This window comes from Vipera berus, assembly GCF_964194415.1.
Source record: "Vipera berus genome assembly, chromosome: 12".
NCBI classification, from domain to species: Eukaryota; Metazoa; Chordata; class Lepidosauria; order Squamata; family Viperidae; genus Vipera; species Vipera berus.
In genome coordinates this window covers 12,514,082-12,539,648 of record NC_138215.1, presented here as the reverse complement: position 1 = coordinate 12,539,648, position 25,567 = coordinate 12,514,082, and the positions used below count along the sequence as shown (strand labels likewise).

Below are 25,567 nucleotides of genomic sequence, written 5' to 3'. Positions count from 1 at the left end.
TATTATCTCTCTGGATGAACCCTGGCATGTGGCTGGGATATCAAGCTCCATTATCAACATGTAACTTTGCACAGGATGGAAAGTTCATCATTTTTTTTACCTAATGAGATGGGTTCAAATTACAACCTTGCATTCCGGATGGGCTTTTGCTATAACCATGAGTTAATGACATTGGACGCATGTGAAATAAAGTGATTTGTTTATTCCCATTTCATTTGAGTTTATTCTGGCTGTTTCAAGTGGGATTAGCAATCACATCTCTACTTGAGACGGATACTGCGCAGATGCAAGAAATTGGCGGTTTGTTTTAATTCATTCCCTTCAATTCCATTATGATGCCTTTTGTGCAGGATTCAAAGTGTTATCCCATCGTGCGTTAACAGCTGCTTCACAAGAATTGTAAATGGTCTTCCAATAAAACAGCACTGAGAAGAGGTTTGGAAGGAGACAGCCTCTCTCTCTCTCTCTCTCTCTCTCTCTCTCTCTCTCTCTCTCTCTCTCTCTCTCTCTCTCTCTCTCTCTCTCTCTCTCTCTCTCTCTCTCTCTCTCTCTCTCTCTCTCTCTCTCTCTCTCTCTCTCTCTCTCTCTCTCTCTCTCTCTCTCTCTCTCTCTCTCTCTCTCTCTCTCTCTCTCTCTCTCTTTGCCAGCAAATGCTTTTGGAACTAAACATGTTTTTCCAGGATAATTAAATAGAATAGATTCTTATGCACCACTTGCCACATCTCCTCTGGCTGAGCAACTTTGCCTCCCGCAAAACTATATATTAGAAAATTTGCATTACAGCTAAGCAGCCCTCTAGCATCCTCTGCGTGGGGAGGGCCCCGTGCGCATGGTATGTCTCTCTATATGCATGTATGTATATACCTCCCCCGGTTTCCTTGTGGGAAGACACAGCCCGCTTTGCTTGTGATGTGTGACCAGCAATGCGCCTCTCTTTCCTTTCCTTTCCAGAGCAACTCAGTATTCATGCATGCTGCTTAGTTATATTCTAGAGCGTAAGACTCACCGAGGGAAAGTGGTTATGAAGCTCAGACTTCTGGAATCGAGCATGAGCTCAGGACGGAAGAGTGAGTATGTTAGTTTTAGATACCGGGTCTATCGACGAAAGAAAAGGGAAAGGAAGGGAATTGCCGACAGTCCCAAAATAAGGGGTAGGTGGATGGGGCAGAAAAAAGAGTCGCATTTTTTTAAAAAAAGGTAAAAAAAAGAAAAGCAAAACCTCAATACTGTGTACCAGAATTGGTTTACAGACCGGGAATCTTGTAACGCTGCCCTTGAGAGCCAGTTGGGTGTAATGCCTTGGTGGAGCAGTGGGCTAATGCCTCCTTAAGTAACACCAGCTGCCTGCAATTAGTGCAGGTTCGAGTCCCACCAGGCTCAAGGTTGACTCAGCCTTCCATCCTTCCGAGGTAGGTAAAATGAGGACCCAGATTGTTGGGGTCAATAAGCTGACTTTGTAATAATGCCGCTTGGGGGTGTGTGTGAAAGCCCTAATAAGCAGGCATATACATAGAATGAAGGCTACTGCTAAGCTTGTAAGCCGCCCTGAGTCTTCGGAGAAGGGCGGGATATAAATGGAATTAAAATAAAAATAAATAAAAATAATGGCATCAGGGAGAGCGGGAGTTCTAGTCCTGCTTTAAGCACAAAACCAGCTGAGTGACCTTGGGCCAGTCGCTTTCTCTTAGCCTTTGGAAAGAGGCAATGGCAAAGCGCTTTTCAAAAAAAAACAAACCCTTGCCAAGAAAACTTCAGGGACTTGTCCAGACAGTCTGTGATAATTGAACATGAGTGGACAGGAAAAGTAAACCTGTCCTTAATTTATTGATCAAAATAGTCTCAGGCTTGTTGAGACGGTGGGAAGGTGTAAGCTTTTAAGCATCTCATCTGCTTCCCTCGTGGACTGTTTCATTAATGCTGAGGCACAGTGACGCGGGCTGAAGTTCACAACTCTCCTTACTTAGGAGTAAGTCCCAGAAAAGAAAATATTGAATAATGCCTAGGATTATACTCTGATTTTTGTCATTTGTATAGGATTTTGACTTTATGGACAGTTCCTGATGGGAATTTAATGGCGAGGGTTCCTTACTGGTTGCAGTAGATGGGTGATTCATTTGTACTTCAGCCTTGCTCGGCTTTGATGCCTTCCAAAGTATTATAGCTCCTATGATTCCTTTGCTTGGAATTACCTAATATATCCAGATTTCTCCACTGCGGGAATATTGCAATCAAAGCTCTTTAAATAACTTTAAGCTCAGAGGCTTAAAATCTATATTTTTCTGCTTTCCTGAGCCGATAGATCTTTGGGCTGTTCTCTTGATGGCCTTGAGACCTTGTTATGACTTTCTATAACTTAGGATCCTACCTGCTGATTTTCATTCCTACTTGCTGATCTTCATTCCTTGTGCCTGCATGGGAAAGCCTAGCCTGCTTATTAATCAAAATTTCTCAATTAGTCAATTATTGCATTTACACGACCTGAATTGTTTGTGTCCTAATGTAGGTTTCATCAATTTGCATGTATGAATTAGCATGAGGAATGTGCTATTACTATTCTTTTTGGTCTGGGGTGAGAATAGCCTGTTTGACTGGCCTGATCCTTTCCCAGTTCCTACCTTTGCTATTGTACAATGGTGTGTTTGCGTTGTTGAGTGCAGCAGCCTTTTCTTTTCTATTTAAAGTCATCCACATTTGTTGACATTTAACCAGGAGACAGGGAGCTATGTATTTTTTTGGCTTTGACATGACAAATGTCCTCATTTGTGCTTGGGGGGGGGGTTGATATCTGTCCCCCAGCCTTTCTTGCAATGATGGAACTTGACTGCAGGAATGGTAAAGGGCCCCCATCACTGCAGCTTGGTTCAAAACATTTCAAGAGTTAAAAAGTCTACGGAGATTCACAGTCATCCAGGTCATAGTTGTCCCAAAGATGCTTTTTCATGAGCAAACTGGACTTTCTTGTTTTTCTTTGAAGATGTTTCACTTGTCATCCAAGAAGTTTCTTCAGAGAGAGACAAAGAGAGATGGATAATGATATTGATTAAGGTAGATGGATGGATGGATGGATGGATGGATGGATAGATAGATAGATAGATAGATAGATAGATAGATAGATAGATAGATAGATCAGAGAAAGAGAGATATTGTTAGATTATTATTAGATCATCTTTATTGTTATTTTTTACTGTGGACACAATGGCACACATCAAAAATGAAATTTAGTTGCTTGCTCTCCAAGTGTACACATACATAACACACATTTAAACATACTATATACAACATATGTATAGACCTACACCCTTACATATAAATAACATATAAATATTAATCACTGTCCATCTTGAATACATAATGGAATGAGATAGATAGATAGATAGATAGATAGATAGATAGATAGATAGATAGATAGATAGATAGATAGATACAGAAGTTCACCCTTGATGAAATCTGGGAGTAGCCATCAATGAACTGGAGTGTTTTAGTAGTAGCTTTCCAAAACTGGAACTCAACCCTGTACACTTAAGTTCATTATCTTCTTGGACAAAGCCACTTTTATTCTCCCCCATTAATCTTCTCCCATTATTGGCTGAGTTGCTGTCATGCCTAGTCGAGGTAGCCCAAAGGAGAGACCTTGAATTGTGTTATTGCCCAAAGCTGAGGCCGTACGTGGCTGCACATGATGCATCAGTGGCGCCGTCAGACTCCAGGCCTGTTTCAGCTCTGGTTTCTCTTGCAGTGTTTAGGCTTGGCAATATCGTGCATGCCATCGTGGCAGCCCACAAAGCTTCTCTGTTGCCCTGCGCCATTCCTCGCTTCTTCCTGACTGCCTCCAACATGAACCGGGTTATGTACTTCGCCTGTGACACCGTCTTGTGGGTGAAGAGCGTTGGGCTCCTCTCGGACATCAATGAGAAGAAGTGGCGCAACTGGGCGACCAAATGCTACTACTATTCCCTGGTGATAAATCTGATCAAGGATTTTTATGAGCTCTGCTGGCGCATGAAGCAGGCCACCTGCAGCCAGAAGCCCAAAAAGACCTCGACAGCTGGCGGGCAGAAATTCCAGAAGATGGCTTTCCTGACCAACGGTGAGCTACAGACTTTTCTCCTGCTTGCATTCCTCACATTGAAGGACTACCCACCCCTCTTGCTGGATACGGTGAAGAACCTTTGTGATATCTTTAGTCCGCTGGACCGACTGGGCATCTACAAGACCAACCCTGGAATTATAGGGCTGTGTGGTGTCATCTCCTCCTTGGTGGGAATCCTTACTGTGATGAGGCCACACCTACGGTTGAAAGATTGACTTGGAGCCTTCTCTGAAGGCTTCCCTTTTGCACAATGGTGTTTCACACACCCTGGTGCATATTGGCCTCCACCTCTTTGATGATGGACTTTTGTCCTCCCTACCTACCCCTAGTTGAATTCTTTCTTCTTTTCTTCCTTGGACTGCCATATTGGGCAGCCCAAATGACCTGGATTAAGTTGGGAGAGGGATAAAGGGCCCCTTGGCTGAAGATCTTTTTCCAGCTATGCAACAAAACAAGCAAGACTGTCACTACTCAAGATGGGTCGGCCTCAAACCTTGGTGAGAAGCCAGGCACGTCTTTCATTCTGGGAGAGAGAACAGTGGATCTGAAGTTAATTTGAAAGAGAATTGCCTTTTAGATTATGTATTTCTCCTCCACACACACACACCCCACACCATCCCAGCATGGCCTTTTAAGGGTTTATTGCTGTTATTAGGGATGAATTCCAGAACTTAATAAACCCTCTTTAACCAGAAAGATTACATGTTTACAGGCCCCCAAACTGCTGTCTCTAGCTAACATTTAGCTATTCTGGTTTCTGACAGACTGTGAAGTTTTTTTTACGATTTTTTTAATGTCACACTAATTCTTTTGCCTGTGGAATGAAGATGAGCATTTATTCGTCACAGACACATTTGATCCCCTGAAAGAAAGTTATATTGTAGGGAGCATTGTTTTCAGGGGCTAAATGTGCCGTGGAAATGAGGGAGAAGGTTTGCACTTAAATGTTTGTACTTAATCTGTACATTGCTAGAAATGAGACAGTTCGCTTTTCTTGGGGGTTGGGATTCAGAAACAGTATTGTGCCTTTTTCTTCAGTATTCTAGTTCTCTCTGAAATAAGTGCAATTGTATTTCCATTTTGGCTGAGAAAAAAATGTAAATAAAAGAATATCCAAACCTTTCACTTTGGAAACGAGTCCCCTGCTAGTTTACTGTGCATAGCAAGACATATACGGATAGTCCTCAATTTACGACAGTTCATTTAATGGCCGTTCAAAGCTACAACAGCGCTGAAAAAAAGTGACTTACGACCGTTTTTCGCACTTACGACCTTTGCGGAATCCCCACGATCATGTGTTCAAATTTCAGGTGCTTGGCAACTGGTTCACACTTACGACCACTGCAGTGGCTCAGGGTCACGTGGGTCCCCTTTTGCGACCTTCTGACGAGCAAATGCAACGGGGGAGCCAGATTCACTTAGCAACCGGGTTAGTAACTTAGCAACTGCGGGCGATTAACTTAAAACTGGTCGTAAAATGGAGCAAATCTCACTTCACAAATGTCTCACTTAAAACAACAGAAAATTTGGGCTGAATGGTGGCTGTAAGTCGAGGATTACCTGTAGTTGATTAAGGGTCCCATTGGCAAAACAATATGGAGAGTTGCTTAGCCATATTTTATCCACTTTGGCTACTTGGCAGCTCGTTGGGGAAGCTTAATTTAGTCGTCTTCTGTGTGGGCTTTCAGTACGTTTTTAAAAGAGTACAAGGCAAACTGTATACTTTTTTAAAGAATACAAGACCAAAGCAAGATGGGCGGCAAATAAGTTTAACGAATAAGATAATAATAGCGTTTAGACTTATATAACGCTTCACAGTGCTTTACAGCCCTCTTTAAGCGGTTTATAGAATCAACATCTTGCCCCCAACAATCTGGGTCCTCATTTTACCGACCTCAGAAGGAGGGAAGGCTGAATCAAACTTGAACCCTGTCAGGTTTGAACTGCCAAACTGCAGGCAGCAGAAGTAGCCTGCAGTACTGTAATCTAACCACTGCGCCACCACGACTCATAAAATAAATGAAAGTCTGAAACACCCCCACAAAGAAGAAAATCTGATACAAAATTGATGTGATCTGAAGAGAAGAGAATAGTTTCTTATAGGAAAGTTTGATTTAATTCAACTCCGGCACCTTTTCGATATGGGAGTCATTGGTTTTCCCTAACGCTCTTTCTGGAGAAGCCTGGTGTCATTCCACTGGATTTTGTGGGCCCTGAAGTTGCATTATTGAAGTGTGTGAGTAACGAAGAGTACATTAGCAAATGAGAGTCACATGAGAGAACGGGAGGTGGAATTTAAACGAAGTTTCTACTTGCTCTACCGACACCTTCACCTTCAGGTCCTAAGATTCCGGTTCAATTTCTCCATATACTTGGTGTCTTCAATGATGAAGTGCAGTTGTCTCCTTTAATGCCCCCAGTGTATAAGCCTAAGATGAATTTGTCTTCTGGATTTATTTATTTTTTTAAAAAATGCATTCAGTCCTCTCTCGGCCAACTGTATAGTTGTTGCCAAATATTTCATTTTGGGATGGCTGTTGCCCTTTGTGCTTCAGTGCCTCTTTGCCAGGCTTAAGGGAAGAATTTTCTAGTTTACATAATCTCTTTTGCTTTTTTGCCTACATCACGGAGTAATGAATTAGGGTGAAAAGCATTAAACATGCAAAGGAGGAGGTGGTGGTTTTCATGAGTCAAAAGAAGCAGGTATTAGATGAAATGGTGGGGCGAGGATGAGCTGATCCATCTTTCCCTACCTCTGTAACAAAAAAAATGTTATTTTAGCATGAAAAACACATTGAAAACTGTGGGATTCATTGAAGGATTTTTTTTATAGTTATAAAGGAGTATCTGGCAATGTCTGGTACAGATGTTCCAGACACCCATCTTCCTTGGGGCTTGGCAGGCTCCTTCTTGCAGCTGATTCTCAAAAAAATACTTTTCAATTAAAAATAAATAAATAGGAGGTTTCAATGCCACAAAAAAAACCCACCAAGCTCTGTTATTGTGCTTACGGATCCACAAAGGTCTTCCTTATATGATGTATAACATCCAGAAGGATGATGGATGGATGATTTTTTTGACAGACTTTGACTTAGGAGCAGTTTTCTGAGTGTGTCCATCACATACTTTCAAAAGATTTGCCACCAGCCCCAGGACTTTGCCAAAAGAAGAAAATATTTGTAGCTCAGGGCTGAATTGGGAAGGGGGAGTGTGTGTTCTGACAACAAATTATAAAAATTTAATAAATATAAATATATAAATATAACAACCTGTGCTTGGTTGTTTTCTTACAGATATTTCATTATCCAACTAGGTAACTTCATCAGTGCTGGAAGGGAGTGGGGTGTGCAGGGAGGAGGAGGAGGAGGAGGAGGAGAAGGAGGAGGAGGAACGACGACTCTGGGGTCCTTGGTGCTCTCTGAGGTTGGTTGCTTTCTTGCAAGCATTTCATTACCCAAACTAGGTAACATCATCAATGCTAGAAAGGAGTGGGGTTTGCAGAGAGGAGGAGGAGGAGGAGGAGAAGGAGGAGGAGGAACAACGACTCTGGGGTCCTTGGTGCTCTCTGAGGTTGGTTGCTTTCTTGCAAGCATTTCATTACCCAAACTAGGTAACATCATCAATGCTAGAAAGGAGTGGGGTTTGCAGAGAGGAGGAGGAGGAGGAGGAGAAGGAGGAGGAGGAACGACGACTCTGGGGTCCTTGGTGCTCTCTGAGGTTGGTTGCTTTCTTGCAAGCATTTCATTACCCAAACTAGGTAACATCATCAATGCTAGAAAGGAGTGGGGTTTGCAGAGAGGAGGAGGAGGAGGAGGAGGAAGAGGAAGAGGAAGAGGACAAGGATGACAACTCTGGGGTCCTTGGTGCTCTCTGAGGTTGGTTGCTTTCTTGCAAGGATTTCATTACCCAAACTAGGTAACATCATTAATGATAGAAAGGAGTGGGGTTTGCAGAGAGGAGGAGGAGGAGGAGGAGGAGGAGGAGGAGGAGGAGGAGGACTCTGGGGTACTTGGTGTTCTCTGAGCTTGGTTATTTTCTTGCCGATGTTTCATTCCCCAAACTAGGTAACATCCTCAAGGGCCCTGCAGTTGGGTAATGAAACCTCTGCAAGAAAACAGTCAAGCTCAAGGAGCACGAAGGACCCCACTTTGCCAAAAAAAATTCCCCACAATTATACTACCCAAGTCCCCCAACGGCAACAACAAAGCTGTTGCTGGTTTTGCACAAATTAACATGAAACGTCACAGTGTCGAGACTGAATAGGGTGAGAAGGAATGGCTGATTTGCACTGGCTGTTAGTGTAGTTTGAAAACAAGGTGGGCATCTTACTCTGGACAGAGTCCACTCTCTCATTGCCCGCTCCCCTTGACCTATTGCAGAGGATTCCACAGACAGCCATTGCCTAATACATTTGCATTCTTACACTGGAAAGCTGCATGTGTCTTTTAACAAGTGAGAGGTAGTATTGCAGGATCCAATCTGGGTTGGTTGCCGGGACCAGAGCTTTAGTCTTCGAAGCTTTCCTTCTTGTGCTGGAGACCACCCAGGGAACCTCTCTCTCACCACCATAGGCCACACTCTGCTAGAGAGAAATTCCCTGAGGTTGGGCTCCAGCACAAGTCCAGAAAGCTCAGAAGATTTTTTTTTAATTCCATTTATATCCCGCCCTTCTCCGAAGACTCAGGGTGGCTTACAAGCTTAGCAGTAGCCTTCATTCTATGTATATGCCTGCTTATTAGGGCTTTCACACCCCCCCTAAGCGGCATTATTACAAAGTCAGCTTAATTGCCCCCAACAATCTGGGTCCTCATTCTACCTACCTCGGAAGGATGGAAGGCTGAGTCAACCTTGAGCCTGGTGGGATTAAACCTCTGGTCCCGGCAACCGATCTAGATTGGATCCTGCCACATTATCCTGGGACACGTAATATTTGCCTTCATTCGTGTGAGAGGTGAGGGACTCGGGGTGGCGCAGCATAAAACATTTAAGAGCATAAAAGCAGCATATAAAATTTCAAAGAGGGAAGGAATGTGAAAAATTAATTTAAAAAGTGGGAGGAGGGCATTTAGGGTGCTAACCGGCCCCAGGGCTGTGTGCTTCTCTGCACGCCCCAAGCAAGACTGCAGAGCCATCTTTTTACACCTTTACGGAAGGCCAGGAGAGTGGGGGGGGCCCTCCCTCACCTCCAGGTATATGCCAAGAATTGTAATGTAGAAAATGAAGCCTGTGCATCAGGGTGTCTACTTTGACACCCTGGCATCTTAAACAGGCAAGGTTCCTTTTTAAATAGGACCTCTCTCTCTCTCTCTCTCTCTCTCTCTCTCTCTCTGTGTGTGTGTGTGTGTGTGTGTGTGTGTGAGCAAGGCATTCCCTAAAAGCACCTAGATTCTCCACCCCATCCCAAAAAACGTTAGGTTACTGTAGTAGGTACTTTCCAAAGATCCTGAGAGATGGCAGTTTTCACATTTTGTTATGTTGCTTGGACAATCCTTTCCATAATTTGGAGTTGCCCTCGGCTGGTATTTCAGACGTCTGTTTGGGTTTCAGGAGGCCCAAGGGAGCCATCTTTCTTCATCCCTGAAGAAGCTTGGCAGAATTATCCCGCTGGAAGGTGGGGCTTCATAGCATTACAGTCTGGGGCACGGGTTTCTTCTTTCACAGTCGAGACGGCCCTGCTGGAACCTTGTTCAAGACGTCTGCAGCCTGTGAGTAGCTTTCCTGCGCAATTGACATCGCGTAACACTTGTCGATGGTCTTTGAAATTGGTTTCTAGAATCACTTTAGGCAAGCTACCACCCAAATGTAAAAGTCAGCCACAATTGGGTTGGTTTAACGTGTTGATCAGTGAACCATGGTTTACAAACTACAGCAGTTGGGTTAGTGCACTGGATCGAGCCAAACCAAACAAACCAGTTTGGGGCTTAGAGTAATGTGAGAACTTGGTCATTGCCTCCAAGAGATTTTAAAAAAAAGGCTTCTCTTGCACATGGAAACAGGAGCTTGCTTTTCCCACCTTATCTAAAATCCTCAGGATTTGGTCGGCATGCAGAGAACTGGTTTTCTGACGGAGGCTGAGCAATTTTTGTAGTCAGCTTTCTCCAATAAAAAGGTTGTATTCCCAGATTTTTTTTTTAAATTATCTTGTTGAATCCCGGAGCATCTGAATGAGAAGTAACAGACTTGGACTGGACCCCTCTGAGATAGATTCTCTTTGGGTTGGTGGGCCAGAGGACTCCGTGGAAATGCCATCTCTGACTCTGAATGGCGTTCTCCAGAGGTGGTTCACAACTGATCAGCAGGTAGCATCTGTAGCCAGGAGGGTTTTTGCATACTGAAGTTACATTTGGTGCGCCAATTATGACCAATGGGGGCCATGCTGCAGTCATTCATGTCTTAGTCACCTCCCGCTTGGATCACTATAATGCGCTGTAAATAAGACTGTCCTTAGAATCTAGAATCTACAAATGGCTCGGACAATAATGGGTCTATCTCAATAAATTCAGGTGATCCTATTGCTTTGGGAGCTGCATTGGTTGCCAGTTGGCTTCTGCGTGGGATTGAAGATCTGATTGTCACCTTTCAAGGTCATCTGAGGAATCACCTTCTTCTATATTGATCTGCCTATTGGATCGGCTCAAATGGAGTCAATTCCCTCCACTTCATTTCAGCAGGAGAATGCCATCTAAATGGGACCTCAGTCACTGCTCCCAAAGTCTTTATTTCCTTTATTTCCTCCCCATAGAGGAGTTCTGGGTTTCAGGAGTGAAGTTAAAGATGTGGTTATTCCAAATGCAGAAGGAAGGCACAGTAGAAAGCCTTTCATTCTTCTCATTCAATATTAGTAATTAGAATCATGGCTTAGCAGGACTTGGATTCAGCATTCATCGATCCGAGGGTTCCTTTTGGTTCTGTAAAAGATGAGATAGGCAAGAGCAAAAAAGGACTTTTCTAATCATACAGAAGAAAATTCCCTGCAAACTACAGCAATTTCCTCTTTGTTGGAATGGGGATTAATTGAACGAAAGCCAGAAGCACTGGCTCCTATATTCACCTGGCCGTTCAGTCACATAGAAAATAGAATTACAGAGTTGGACGGGACCTTGGAGGTCTTCGAGTCCAACCCACTGCTCAAGCAGGAGACCCTATACCAGGGGTAGGCAACCTCATAGTTGACTCAGGAATTCTGGGAATTGAAGTCCATGAGTCATAAGAGAGCCAAGGTTGCCTACCCCTGCCCTATACCATTTCAGACAAGTGGCTGTCCAGTCTCTTGGCAGAATAACAGGCTTGGTCCAACCGCCCGCTTAGGCAAGAAGCTCCATACCATTTCAGAGAAATGACTGTCCAATCGTTTCTTTAAAAAGTCTCCAATGATGGAGCACCCTCAACGTCTGGAGGAAAAGTGTTCCACTGATCAATTGTTCTAAATCAGGAAGTTTCTCCTTAGTTCCAGGTTGCTTCTCTCCTTGATTAGTTCCATCCGTTGCTTCTTGTCCTGCCTTCAGGTGCTTTGGAAAATGGGTTGATTCCCCCCCCCTCTTCATTTTGTTCATGGCAAAGTTTTCAAATCCTTAATACAACTCACCTTATTTATTTATTTTATTTATTTATTACATTTTTATACCGCCCTTCTCCCGAAGGACTCAGGGCGGTGTAGAGGGCAATAAATACAAACAGAATATAAAAGTTAAAAACGAATTAAGTAAGTGCCCCAAGTTAAAACAATAAAACAGTAATTAAAATATATTAAAACCCCAACCCTAACCCATCAGACCAGGTCAGACTGCTCAAATAGATATGTTTTTAGATCGCGCCGGAAGGAGCGAAGGTCAGGGGCCGTCCGGAGCTCAACCGGCAAGCACCCCTATCATGGGAAAGCTTGAAGGGAAATGTGCTATCATCGTATCATCCCCCTTTATAGTTGTTGAAAGGTGGGACCTTGTTCTGTGTTGGAGCCACAGATTTCATAGCCCACCTACAGTAAGTGCTGTGTGAAGATAGAATTTCTTTGGTTTGTTGAAACTCTCCTGCGTGTTTCTCCTTTGTGGGACGACTCTGAGCATTAGCTGAGAATGGGGGTTCTTTTTCCCCCCCTACATTCCCCCTAGAGTATGCAACATTTTATACATGTCCCATGATTTAGTTGCAGGCTAATGATCGACAATGGCAGCCAGAAACAAACCAGTAATGCAGAATGGAAGCCCCAAGGTAAGTTGACCCAACATGGGAAGATTCTTTTTATAGTAAAGCTATAATTATCACTCTCAAAATGGCTAACAAAAAAAATCATTAACATCAGCAAATGTCTGGTGAGACACCATTTGTACTATTTGCGTTAGTAAACAGATTCAGGGGACCTGATCTAGTTCTGCAGCCTAAAGCAAATTTTAATCTTGGCTGAATTAGACACTATGTCTGCTATTTTTTATTTATTTATTTATTTAAAAAGCCATCTATGTGTTTCATTTGAAACAGAGCGACCCAAGCCACTGTTACAGAAAAAGAGTTTGGCTTTCAAATAATGTGAAATGGCAAAAGATGATTCCCTAGCCCAGGGGTAGGCAACCTCGGCTCTTTTATGACTCATGGACTTCAACTCCCAGAATTCCTGAGCCAGCAGAATTCTGGGAGTTGAAGTCCATGAGTCATAAAAGAGCGGAGGTTGCCTACCCCTGTCCTAGCCTAAATGTCAAGCCCTAAGACTATTTCTTTTGCCTTTTTCACATTTTTTTGTAAATAGCAGCTTGTGGGTGGGGGTTAGGGTGAAGATTCAAATGGGTAGAGGTATCTTTCCCTTAGGCTGTTTGGGGATGAAAATTGTCCCACCGGTTGTTCTTCCAAGCCCATTTGCTGTACTGGTTAAACTAAGGCAGCAGGTGGGGAGACTGTGAGTCTAATTCTACCTAAGGGCATGCACTTGTCCATATGGTTGCCACAAGTCAAGATTGTTCAGAAGGCACACGCACACACACACACACACACACACACACACACACACACACACATTCTTCATGTATGACACAGGACATAGCTTATGCAGTAACTTATTTTCAGATCGTAGGTTGACCACCTCAGCCCAGAAAAGCAAATAGATCTTTGGTAATTAGTAGCTCTTTTAATAGAGAATAACAGAGCCAGAAGGGACCTTGGAGGTCTTCTAGTCCAACCCCCTGCTCGGGCAGGAGACCCTATGCCATTCTGCGCAAATGGCTGTCCAGTCTCTTGTTAAAAATCTCCAGCGATGAAGCACTCACCACTTCTGGAGGCAAGACATTCCACTGGTTAATTGTTCTCACTGTCAGGAAATTTCTCCTTAGTTCTAGGTTGGTTCTCCATAAACAAATAAATAAACAAGCTTGGCTTGACCAATGGCCCTTTGGAATTACTTATGGTTGTTTTTTAACACACCATCCCCAGATCTCGCTAGGAAAGAAATCCCACACGTAACTTGTTATTATACGGGTTTGGGATAGCAAAGGTGCCGGATTGCCAATCAATAATAAGCCAGAGAAAGAATAAATGATAGTTACTATAATGTTTTCATTCTTCTTTCTAGGGATATTTTTCTCTCCTCTGGTTATATCCGCATCCTCTTTTTTCTTTTTTTTTCTCTTTTGAACAGCAAAGCAGTGTGTTACAGAGAGTTCTGCAGCTACCCGTGGTGAATTCAGCCCTCACCAATCTCCAGAGCACGTATGCCAGTGCCAAAGAGATTCACCCCTTGATGGCATCAGTGTGTGCCACCTATGAGTGGGCCCTCCAGAATGCCAGTTCCCTGGCTCTATGGAGTGTGAAGCCTGTGGTGCAGAAGCTGCAGCCTCAATGTAAGTGTTGCACAAGCTTCATTTTGGAAAGGACCCAAACACCCATTTTAATTTCTGATTGTCAGCTGCTTTCATCTCCAGAGTCCACTCTGTAGTGTCCACTCCGGTCAGTTCCTCGCTGACACATATTCTGGATCTTTCGGGGGAGAGGGAGAGAATAATAATTACAGTCCATTGTTCTGTGACTTAATAAGTGAATAAATATTTATCATTGTATTTGACTACAGTTCTTTGGTACCTTAGTGCCTTTGATTTCCCATCATGGCTGAAGTATTGCTATGTAAGGCACATTGTGGAAAATATAATATTCCATATAATAATAATAATAATAATAATAATAATAATAATAATAATAATAATAATAATAATAATAATAATAATAATAATAATAATAATAATAATAATAAAGTTGGAAGGGACCTTGGAGGTCATCTAGTCCAACCCCCTGCTCAGGCAGGAAACCCTATACCATTTCAGACAAATGGCTGACCAATCTCTTCTTAAAGACTTCCAGTGTTGGAACATTCACAACTTCTGGAGGCAGGTTGTTCCACTGATTAATTATTCTGTCAGGAAATTTCTCCTTAGTTCTAGGTTGCTTCTCTCCTTGATTAGTCTCCATCCATTGCTTCTTGTCCTGCCTTCAGATGCTGTTATCATGTGTCACCCCTCGTCCTTCTCTTCATTACACTAGACATATCCAATTCTAGCAACCGTTCTTTTTATGTTTTAGCCTCCAGTCCCCTAATCATCTTTGTTGCTCTTCTCTGTACTCTTTCTAGAGTCTCGACATCTTTTTTACATCGTAGTGACCAAAATTGGATGCAGTATTCCACGTGTGGCCTTACCAAGGCATTGTAAAGGGGTATTAACACTTCACGTGATCTTGATTCTATCCCTCTGTTAATGCAGCCTAGCACTGTGTTGGCTTTTATGGCAGCTGGTTCCATAAAGTCCTCTTTCCCTGATCCATGCTGTACCTTTACCATACCATTCCAAGGTAGTTCAGAGATTTCCCAGAAGTCCCCAGACTGGTAGGATTGAAGTTTCATGGCAGCAGTCCAGCTGTTTCATGCCATGCCATATCCAGAATACCTTCAACGACTTCCAGTTGCAAACTTGACTTCTGGATAACCATCAAACGACCTCTGGAATGATGTAGTCCAGAAGAGGGATGGAACGCATTAGAATTCTCCAAACTGCTCTATTCTCCAAACCGAAGGTTGCATATAATTACAATATACGATGAGGAATGCACTTTGTAACATGGTAGCATGTATTGGAACTGTGGTTTAGTGCACCACCCAAACATAGTCTGTGAATCTTGGTGAAATTTGGGTGAAGATACAGGGGGATCAATTAATCCAGTGGCTGACCCTCCCTTCTGTTCCAGCACTGTTTAAACATTCTTCTCTCTCTCTCTCTCTCTCTCTCTCTCTCTCTCTCTCTCTCTCTCTCTCTCTCTCTCTCTCTCTCTCTCTCTCTCTCTCTCTCTCTCTCTCTCTCTCTCTCTCTCTCTCTCTCTCTCTCTCTCTCTCTCTCTCTCTCTCTCTCGTTCAGTTGCAGCAGCCAATGTTTTGGCTTGTCAAGGTTTGGAACATTTGGAGAAGAAGATACCTATCCTTCAGAAACCGGTGGAGGAAGTAAGTAAAAAACAAAAGAAAAAAAACCTGTCTTGCTGAATTGAACCAGGATTGTAACCTGGCTGCACTTATTTTATTCTGGGCCCGTGTTCCAAGTATACAGTAGCTCTCATCTCAAAAATGCAGGCTTCCGTGACTTAAATGTTGGTGTCTGTCTAGAACAGGGGTCTTCAAACTTGGCCCTTTTATGACTTGTGGACTTCAAGCCCAGGCTGGCTGAGGAATTCTGGGAGTTGAGGTCCACAAGTCATAAATGGGCCAAGTTTGAAGACCCCTGGTCCAGAAGCTGCTGAGCTCTCTGTTAGGACTATACTAGCCCTAGTGAACTTCTGGACACCTCCTTCTTACTACTTAGGTAAAGGTAAAGGTTCCCCTGTGTTATGTATATATGTATATAGGAGATGTTCACAGAGATAGCCACTGACACCACCAGGTGGCAGGGTGCCCTGTCAGGATTGGCAGGGCAGTCTTTGGCGGGAAATCCGGACAATGGGATTGGTTCCAAGAATACCTGGCTAGGTATATAAGAGGGGCAGTTGCCCCTTTGTTTGCCAAGTCTGTGCTTCATCAATAAAGAATGTTATGCTGAACCCTGTTGTCCTGCGTCGTCCATCTTGGCCATGCGGTCCAGAGCTCACGATCTAACACCCTGCACATGCGTGCTAGTCGTTTCCGACTCTAGGGGCCGGTGCTCATCTCCGTTTCAAAGCCGAAGAGCCAGCGCTTGTCCAAGGACGTCTCCGTGGTTGTGTGGCCGGCATGACTAGACGCCAAAGGCGCACGGAACGCTGTTACCTTCCCACCGTAGTGGTCCCTATTTTTCTACTTGCCTTTTTACGTGCTTTCGAACTGTCTGCTAATTCTACCAGACAGATCCACTGTCTCGCTTGAAAACATAAAATGGTCATGATAAAGAACTTTTTCTCCATTATCTCCTCTTCCTCAGGCTACCTCTGATTTGAAGGACACCATTCTAGCTCACCTTCACTACATGGTATGTTCTGTCATGGACATCCTGGACAAAGTCTTAGGACTGTCTGCTGAAAATAATGAGCCATCTAACAACAGCCTGAGGATCAAGACAGAAAATGCGAAGAGGAGTCAAGAGATGGTTAAAACCTCTGCCGTCGGCAAGCTGGAGAAGGTGGTGGATGGGATAATGGAGCATAATTCAGGTTAATATAGTGCCTGGTTGATCTATTGTAAAAAAAAAGTAAATAAATCTCATTTTGGAGCTGAAGTTTAAGTTCATATGTTTCCTGATTAGCAAGATGTTTCTTTTTTTTCTTTTTCTTTTTTTAAAATCCCATTTATATCCCGCCCTTCTCCGAAGACTCAGGGCGGCTTACAATCTAAGAAGCACAAATCAATGTGCTTAGCAATAGCCTTCATTCTATGTATATGCCTGCTTAGTATCTTGTTTTCCTCTATTTTTCTTTTTATTTCTGTTACTTTTTTGCACATAGCTTTCTCGTTGTTTTCTTTCTTTTTTTTACTTTATATTAGTTTGTATTAGCATTTATCTTGCTTTAAAAAAAATCTTTAATAACATTATATAAAAATAGAATGTAAATTAGGCAGTTTTGCATCTCTGCCAGAGTCTGAACTAAAAAGCAACACAAATTAGATTGAGGATAGAATCTGTCATTTATTTGTGCTTCGTTGTTTGGGTTCCACTCCAAATATTGTATCCAAATAAAGAGAGAGCATCTTTTATTTTTGCTTTTTTTGTTGTTTGGCATCCCGAGCTTTCCCTTTTATGAGATGATCATCTTGTTAGTTTTATAAACCCATTTTCTTTATCAGAAGTTAAAGCTGGGTATTTTCTGGCTTCAGAATTTGAGTGTTGTAGTCCTGATTTTTTTTTAAAGACATTTTGGCTAACAAAGTCAGCTTATATGGTGGAACGGCTTCCCTTCAGAAGTTGTGGGTGCTCCATCACTGGAGGCTTTTAAGAAGAGACTGGACAGTCACTTGTCTGAAATGGGTATAGGGTCTCCTGCCTGAGCAGAGGGTTGGACTAGATGACCTCCAAGGTCCCTTCCAGCTCTATTCTGATTGGTTGGTTGCAGTTTCTTAGGCTCCAGTAGCCCTATTTCCACAAGAGGGTGCTACAAACATTCCTACCTCTGTTTCTATGAGGTTGTCAAAGAACTTCCTCGACTTGAGTCATTATTCCTGTTCAACACCACACACAAACTTGCCCCATTTGCAACAGCAACATTTTCAAAATTATAAGAATTGCTGAGGGAGCTGTCTTTCTCACACAAGCGGAGAAACTGATGTTCCATTGTTGCTAGACTGACACCGACAGTACCCAAAGATCTGAGGGATCAGTGCGGGGTACGCTGCTTGGAAGACTGGATTGTAAAGAGAGGGCATTAAATTACGTTGTGTGAGCTACCAAAATATCTGCTTGTTCCCAATCACCCATAATCAAGTCTTCTCATAGGCAGAGATGCTCAGGGGACATAGAACAGTGGTTCTCAACCTTTCCTTCCCCACCGACCCTCTTTAAATACTTTTTGTGGCCACGGACTCCCAAGCCTTAGTGTAAATCAAGATTTAAGTCATAACATTTCTTCGAGTCCTCGTGGGCTTCCTTGATGACCTCACGGGCTTCCCCCCCCCCCGCCCCCCAAGTTGAAAACCATTGACATAGAATGTATGGAATCATTTAACATCTTTAATCAGTTAAAGAACAATGGTCTGGCTTATTAATTATGCATTTCTCCCCCATTTCTTGCTTGTAGCCTACAAGTCTCCAGCGGGATGTGTATCAGAAAAGATGGTTGCTCCTCCCAGCATCTTTGGAAGCATTAAATCCTTAGCTGCTGCTGTTTCCCAACTTGCTTTCAGACAGACATCCCAAGCCATCCAGGTTACTAAGGACAAAGGAGTGAAACTGGCTATGTGGATCTCATATATGGTAAGTGCCATAGCATTGGGTTGATCAGGTAGCACATGTTGCTGAACTAAGAAGTGCCTCAACAGTAAACAACAGTTTTATTGTCTGTCTGTCCGTATATCTTGGGGGTAGGCAACCTCGGCTCTTTTATGACTCATGGACTTCAATTCCCAGAATTCCTGAGCCAGCCAAGTTGGCTCAGGAATTCTGGGAGTTGAAGTCCATGAGTCATAAAAGAGCCGAGGTTGCCTACCCCTGGTCTATCTCATGAAATTTATATACTGTAGCTGCCCATCTCACAAGAAATGACTCTGGGTGGCCTATAAGTTCAAATTACAATTTTTTTAAAAGAAAACTCTTTCCAGATCTTTCTCCAATATCTGTAGCTGTTCCATGGGCACAGGATATAGAGACTAGAGCTTGTATGGGTCATTCGGTAGTTTGGACTATGGAATGAGAATTTCTCAGGACTTCGGGTAGATTACTGTGCAAATTTAAGGAACATGTAACACCTTGACTGCAGGAACTCCATGTTGCTTCCAGGTCCAGTTCAAGGTCTTGGTCAAAGCCCTATATGGCAAGGGGCCAAGTTACCTTGGAAACCATCTTATCCTGATTATGTCAGTCCATCTTACCCCATTAGTAGGGAAAATATGCTACGGATCACATCGGTTAAAGCAGAGGTCTCCAAACTTGACAATTTTAAGACTTGTGACTTCCCTGGGATTGGCAGTGGAATTGTGAAAGTTGAAGTCTACAAGTCTGAAAGTTGCCAAGTTTGAAAGAATTTCAAACTGACAGGGTCCAGGAAAGGGACCTTCTCTGCCATGGATCCCGCTTTCTGGAATACTTCCTCCCCCCCCCCATCACCCCAAGATCTCCTGGTCTTCCATAGGACTTTAAAGACGTGGCTTTGCCAACTTTCATGGACCTCATTGAGCAGGATGCAATCCTGGAGCGAGCTGGCACCTTGATCGCCTTCCCCTCACCTTTTAACTTTTAACATATTTTATTCTTGTTCTTATCTAGCTCTTTTTTTTGAGGTATTGTATTTTATATAGGTTTTAGATTTTTTATGTTTTAATTGTATGCATTACAATTAATGCGAGTCAGATGGGCAGTCTTCAAATTCAACAAATAAAAAAAGTTTGCATTTATCTAAAAAGGCGAAAGCAGGATTTTAGTGAAGTTTGGATCCTTTTGGCTCAGGAGCAACATAATCCTTGCTCAGCTATTTCCTAGATTCTCTGCATTCCATTTCCTGAGCCACTATCCGGATTTTGAGCAGACAAAATAAGTCTGGATTCATGGTTCAGAAAACAGAACAAATCCCGGCTAAAATGCTATCGCTTAGAAACCAATTGATAGGTCCTGCTTTCAAACTATGTCCCTCTTTCCCCACTATGGGTTTTGTTTTCCCTGCAGAAAGAGGTTTGGTATTTGGCTCCATTCTTTTCTGAAGGAAACTCAGGGCGAAGAAATTCTAACTCAGCTGCCTCCTGTTTTGAGAGCCAAGACTGGAGTCTGATCTCTAGTAAAGATCCTTTTCCATTTCTGGGAGATTAATTTGGAGGTGAAGGTGAAAAGGCTGTTTTATTTTTAACTGGCTCTATAGTAATTCCTGGATTTGATTAACATCTTTCCCAAAATCCATTGGGACTACTGATTTTAAACAGGAAGATAAATGTGTAAACCACACACACACAAACGAGATAGCGAGAGAAAGAGGGAAGGAGGGAGGTAGGGAAGGAGGGAGGAAGGAAAGAAGGAAGGAAGGAAGGAAGGAAGGAAGGAAGGAAGGAAGGAGGAAGGAAAGGAAGGAAGGAAGGAAGGAAGGAAGGAAAAAGGAAAGGAAGGAAGGAAGGAAGGAAGGAAGGAAGGAAGGAAGGAAGGAAGGAAGGAAGGAAGGAAGGAAGGAAGGAAGGAGGGAAGGAAGGAAGAAGGGAAGGAAGGAGAAAGGAAAGGAAAGGAAAGGAAGGAAGGAAGGAAGGAAGGAAGGAAGGAAGGATTGTATTTTGTACGTTTCTTGTATTTGATCCATTGAAGCCAAAACCAGAGAGATTTTGAGACTGATTTAAAAGGATGTGTTCAACCAATGCATAATTAATTGTAAGATGCGGCCACCGATTGGGCTGACTTTGAAAAAGGGACTCAACAGATGCAAGCAGAACAGCTTGCCTGGCTGAATGCCACCTTCTGAATCCCAGGCGTCGTGTTCTTAGTCTCAGCGACTAAAAGGGAACAGTGGAAGAGACGTGCTTGTCCAGTTCTAGCTTAGGAACTTCCTGGATGCAACTGTTCAGCCATTTCTGGCAAGGAATGCAGAACAAGATGGATTCTTATTCAAATCCAATATGCTGTTGAAGAAGAACTTTCCTATATTCTGACGTGGAAGGGGGCAGTATCTCAACGGGGAAAAGACATGTTTGATTTTGGTCTCTAGCATCCTCTCTATGAAACCTTGGAGGTAAGGAAGAACTTTCTGATTGTAAGAATTGGACAAGAGTAGGACAGGCTACTCATGAAGATTGCAGGTTCTTCGTCTCTGTAGGTTTTAAAGAAAAGGCGAGCTAGTCACCTTTCTGAACTGTGTTAATTGGTTTTCTTGCATTTGGCTGAGAGATCTGTGCGATTCCTTCCAATTCTGTGATTCTGTGGTGGATCATCTCCAGCCGTCAGTGTAGACAGCTGAACCCCAGACCTGAGTTAGCACATGGAGACTCCTGAAGCTCAGTTCTTGAGCTTTCCCACAGTCTGAAAGGCAGTTGAAATTCATGGAGGATAAGTATAAAAGCCGATATTCAGAGGTAGCACATTCTAGAATACCCAGGTGGGGGGCCCCATTTAGCAGCATTTTTACTTTTGGGTGAAATGAGAAAGGATAATAAACAATATGCTACATTCAAAACCTTGTTGGGCAATATTCAAGATGGCCAGACAGATCTTGTTCTGATGTCCTTTTTCCTTTATGTTTTTTCCCCTTTCTCTCGTTCTTGCAAATTTCATTTTTTTCTCTCCCTTGTTCTAAGCACTCTTTCACTCCTATAGTTTTCCCTTCTCATCCCGATATCATTTCTCTTTGCGTTTGCCTTTCTCTTTTCTTTTTCCCCACCTGGCTGCTAAGAGAGGAATACATTACTCTTGCCTAGAATTTAAGTCACAACTGTCAACGTTTCAGACAGGAGCGCTTCCAGTCCCACCTTGGGTTGCTGAGAATTCAATCTAGCAACATGTGTCAGCTGTGAGCTATATATCTAATCCCTAATATTCTAGTCCAAAGTAACTTTCATCCTCCAACTAACCACTAACTAAACTAAATAATCCTTGAGTGTCCCACCCGATGAAAAATACATGCAGTCAATTGTTACCCTTTGCTCATCATGATCCTAGAGCAGGGGTCCCCAACCCCTGATCTGTGGACCAGCACCAGTTTGCGGCATGCCAGCAACAGGACCGCGCAAACAGGTGAAGCCCCAACTACGAGATGCAGGCAACATGCAAAACCATGCCACATCCAGTCTGTGGAAAAACCTTTCTCCATAGAAACAGTCCCTGGTGCTCAAAAGGTTGGGGGTTGCTGTCCTAGACCAGGGCTTTTCAACCAGTGGTACAGGTGCCACCTGTGGTACATTGGCACCTGGCAGATGGTATGCGACCATCCCAGAAAAGTGGTAGCAGGGGAGGGGAATGAGCTGAACTGTTGGCAGCACCGAACAAGCCTGAGCCAGAGATGGCTGGAGCGGCAGGGCTGTCAGGGTTCAGCGGAAGCACCAGGATCAGCACCAGGCTCCAGCTGGAGTTCGGCGCTGATCCTGGTGCTTTTGAGCCCAGAAGAAGCACCGATCAGCTGGAATGTTGCAGCATCTCCAGGGTCTTGTGATTTACATTCAGATGCTTGGCAACTGATTCATATTTATGATGGTCACAGTGTCCCAGGGTCATGTGAAGTGACCAAAACCTGCTGCAACCACCCAGGAGACGGGGGGAATAAAAACCAAACACCTCCCTCCCCCTCCACTGCCAATCCTCAACAGAAATGCTCCCAACAATGAAAATCTTGGACAGGAAGAAGAGCGCCTCTAGGCGGGCAGGCAGGTTGTCTTGCTCGACTGTGGCTTGGGGGGCACTTTTTCCAATGCCATTGTAACTTTGAACAGTCAGTAAGTGAACTATTGTAACTATTGTACTTCATCACTTTTTTCCTTTTTTTTTTTGGTCATCAAGTTTTTGACACCTTGCTAGGCAACTGGTGGTCCTCGGATGTTGCCATATCCTAGAAGTGGTACAATGGGTCAAAAGGTTGAAAAGCCCTGTCCTAGACTATAGCAGGAAGGCAAGTTAGTTATTAAATAGCTATTAAAAGCAGCCATTTTTTTGACTGAGTTGGCGGTCGGTTGCTGAGTTCACACCACATGCTAAATCTTTGTTGAGGAGGAACCAAGCGCAATGTCTGCGTTATGCTTGAGAGGTTTAAACAAAGTGATGGCTCAGCGGGATAGTCTGATTCACTGTAATATACCTTGTGAGTTAAGTTCCCGTCCTGTATACAATTTCAGTCCAGCAGACTGAGCAAAATCAAACATTATTCTTCTTTCTTTTCCCAAAGGAAACACACACAGGGGAAGTCCAGACAAGCAAATGTACATAGGCCACTCACTCTTTGAACGCCCTACCAGCCAAGAATAGAAAACAACATTCCCGAAGGACTCTGTCAAAAAAGCAAGGGATCTTGAATGGTATCAAAGTCCCGGAAATGCCAATGTTATTGATAGTATGACCTCAAGTCTGATGGAAAACATAGAGTTTGGGATGAGAAAATAATTCATTAAATCACCAGGGATCTCTCTCTCTCTCTCTCTCTCTCTCTCTCTTTCTTCCATTTCCCACTCACTAGTTCACCTTCCCGAGGGTTGTGATGAAAGAAGAGGAAACAATGGGGGTGGTTCCTCCAGAGTCTTGCCAAGAACCAGATGGGGTCCAGCTTGTAACTCCTGAGAGCAAGAAGCTGCAAGAAAGACGAGCTAGTCGGGGTCATTATCCTCTTCCATTCCTCAATCTTGATGAGCCCCTCCCCCTTCCTCAGAGCTCATCCTTGGAAGCTGAATCTACTACGGCCCGGAAATCTGCTTTCTCCCCTTACAAGGAGGGGTCCAGCATCAGGAGGTGGAGTGAGGGGCTGTTCCGTCCTAGCCTGGAAGCCACCTACATAAGGGCACACTTTGCAGGACTCTATAGCGCTGCCCTCAAGAAAGACTAAGCTAGTGAGCGGGTTTGCACATTATGCTAAACTCGGATTTGTTAAGTATGAATTGACTGGACTTTCTGGGGGTTTTTTTCCTTTGAAAATGTTTCGCTTCTCATCCATTCTTTGCTTCTTGGATGAGAAACAAAACATTTTCAATGAAAAAAAAGCCAAGAAAGTTATATATCTGTTAGATGACTTCATACAAGTGTCTAAACTACAGTTCGGCAGCTCCAAAGGCTGAGATCTTATACCACACTTAGCTATGGCTTGCAAAATCACAACTGACACACAAAGCCAAGAAACGTGGCTTGACAAATCACCATGGCTGGAGTCACGCAATTCACAAAAACAACATGCTGGTTTGGGATGTGTTAACGAAGCAATTGACAACCCAAGTCTTCTGCTTAATTTACTGCTTATGTGTAACTTAGTTTAAATCTCCCCCGTGACCTTCATGCACCATCTGCTCTCTTAATGCCAGCTTTATTAGTACAACATTTAAAAATACTCCAATAAAATAACCAACTTCTACTGGCTTTGTGAGGACAATTCCATGCTTCTTTGACAATCATTCCAAAGTACATTGAAGGTAGCTTGATTTCTTGTTTATTCAAAATTGATGGTTTTGAAGGAGGCGAGAAGTGAGGGTTGCAACTGTGGTATGACTGAGAGGAGTTAAATTCTCTCTCCCTCCCCATGCCATTATTGTGACAAAAGCATCCGTCTTTCTCTGAAAGAGATGGAACAAGCTGTGAGGCAGGTAGGTGGAAATGCTTGCTGAAAGTCACCAGGTGAAGACCATTGTCAGGACCTGAATGTTGGCTTTCTCCAGTCCAAATTTTTAAACCGTTAACTAGTACAACAGCTGCATCCTGCATCCAGTTCTGTATTGTATAGCTTCCCAATCCTTGTTGAGTTTTTCTGCCTTTGGTAACTATAAACAGGGCTGGTTTGTGTGTGGTGTAGTCTTGGCAGAGAAATTAACATCTAAGTCTCTGGAGCCCAGCGTGACATTTAACAGCAGCAGTGAAAAAAGAACATTTTACTTTTTCTTCACGTCTACTGTGATGGCAGATCTCTGCTTAATCTTGTTACTGGTTTCTTCCAAACCTCATCAGATGAAAGAAGTAGCCAATTTGACTTTGATGTGTCTGCTTGTGACCCTCTAGCTGCACGATGAACAGAAATTAGATAAGCTGGGCTCTTGTCCCCTGAGACTCCTGTATTTGTGAGTCGCTTCCAATATTTGGTATTTTAGTACCACTACAGGATTCAGGATCACTCTGTCAACAAAAGTGCGTATAGTCAAGGTTATGGTCTTCCCAGTTGCAATGTATGGCAGTGAAAGTTGGACCATAAAAAAGGCTGAGCGCCAAAGAATTGAGGCCTTTGAACTATGGTGCTGGAGAAGACTCCTGCGAGTCACTTGGACTGCAAGGCGATCAAACCGGTCAGTCCTAGAGGAGATCAACCCTGACTGCTCTTTAGAAGGCCAGATCCTGAAGTTGAAACTCAAACACTTTGGCCACCTAATGAGAAGCAAGGACTCACTGGAGAAGAGCCTAATGCTGGGAAAGGTTGAGGGCAAGAGAAGAAGGGGACGACAGAGAATGAAGTGGCTGGATGGAGTTACTGAAGCAGTAGGCGTGAGCTTAAATGGACTCCAGAAGATGGTAGAGGACAGGAAGGCCTGGAGGAACGTTATCCATAGGGTCACGATGGGTCGGACACGACTTCTCAGCTAACAACAACAACAACAACAACAACAACACAGGATTCAGACAAACATGCAGAAAGACAATAAAGAGGAACAAAGAGTAAAAAATTCAATGACAGATTGAACAAACTGGTTTAGGC

At 43.4% G+C, this 25,567-nt stretch overlaps 2 protein-coding genes across 5 annotated transcripts; both read left to right on the top strand.

Annotated features, from left to right (window-relative positions):
- PLIN1 (perilipin 1) lies at nucleotides 1-24,219 on the top strand. Of its 4 annotated transcripts, XM_081337190.1 has the most exons (8): nucleotides 1-300; nucleotides 952-1,067; nucleotides 12,234-12,298; nucleotides 13,713-13,914; nucleotides 15,475-15,557; nucleotides 16,504-16,732; nucleotides 18,311-18,486; nucleotides 23,360-24,219. In XM_081337190.1, the coding sequence occupies exons 3-8, from the start codon at nucleotides 12,254-12,256 to the stop codon at nucleotides 23,720-23,722; spliced, it is 1,098 nt and encodes a 365-aa protein (XP_081193316.1). In that variant the 5' UTR covers nucleotides 1-300; nucleotides 952-1,067; nucleotides 12,234-12,253; the 3' UTR covers nucleotides 23,723-24,219. The 4 variants fall into 4 exon arrangements, with proteins under 4 accessions (XP_081193316.1, XP_081193317.1, XP_081193318.1 ...); XM_081337191.1 differs by lacking the exon at nucleotides 952-1,067 and having other exon boundaries at nucleotides 12,240-12,298; XM_081337192.1 differs by lacking the exon at nucleotides 952-1,067.
- Nucleotides 2,975-5,378, top strand: PEX11A (peroxisomal biogenesis factor 11 alpha). Its single transcript, XM_081337222.1, has 2 exons — nucleotides 2,975-3,045; nucleotides 3,737-5,378. The coding sequence occupies exon 2, from the start codon at nucleotides 3,835-3,837 to the stop codon at nucleotides 4,303-4,305; it is 471 nt and encodes a 156-aa protein (XP_081193348.1). The 5' UTR covers nucleotides 2,975-3,045; nucleotides 3,737-3,834; the 3' UTR covers nucleotides 4,306-5,378.
- Nucleotides 24,220-25,567: the final 1,348 nt, after the last annotated feature.

Bases quoted from the DNA above. Each gene is read 5' to 3' on its own strand.
- PEX11A (XM_081337222.1), top strand. From the start codon at position 3,835: ATGAACCGGGTTATGTACTTCGCCTGTGACACCGTCTTGTGGGTGAAG.
- PLIN1 (XM_081337191.1), top strand. From the start codon at position 12,254: ATGGCAGCCAGAAACAAACCAGTAATGCAGAATGGAAGCCCCAAG. The intron at 16,733-18,310 runs GTTAATATAGTG...TCTTGCTTGTAG, and splicing joins GATAATGGAGCATAATTCAG to CCTACAAGTCTCCAGCGGGA. The intron at 18,487-23,359 runs GTAAGTGCCATA...CCCACTCACTAG, and splicing joins CTATGTGGATCTCATATATG to TTCACCTTCCCGAGGGTTGT.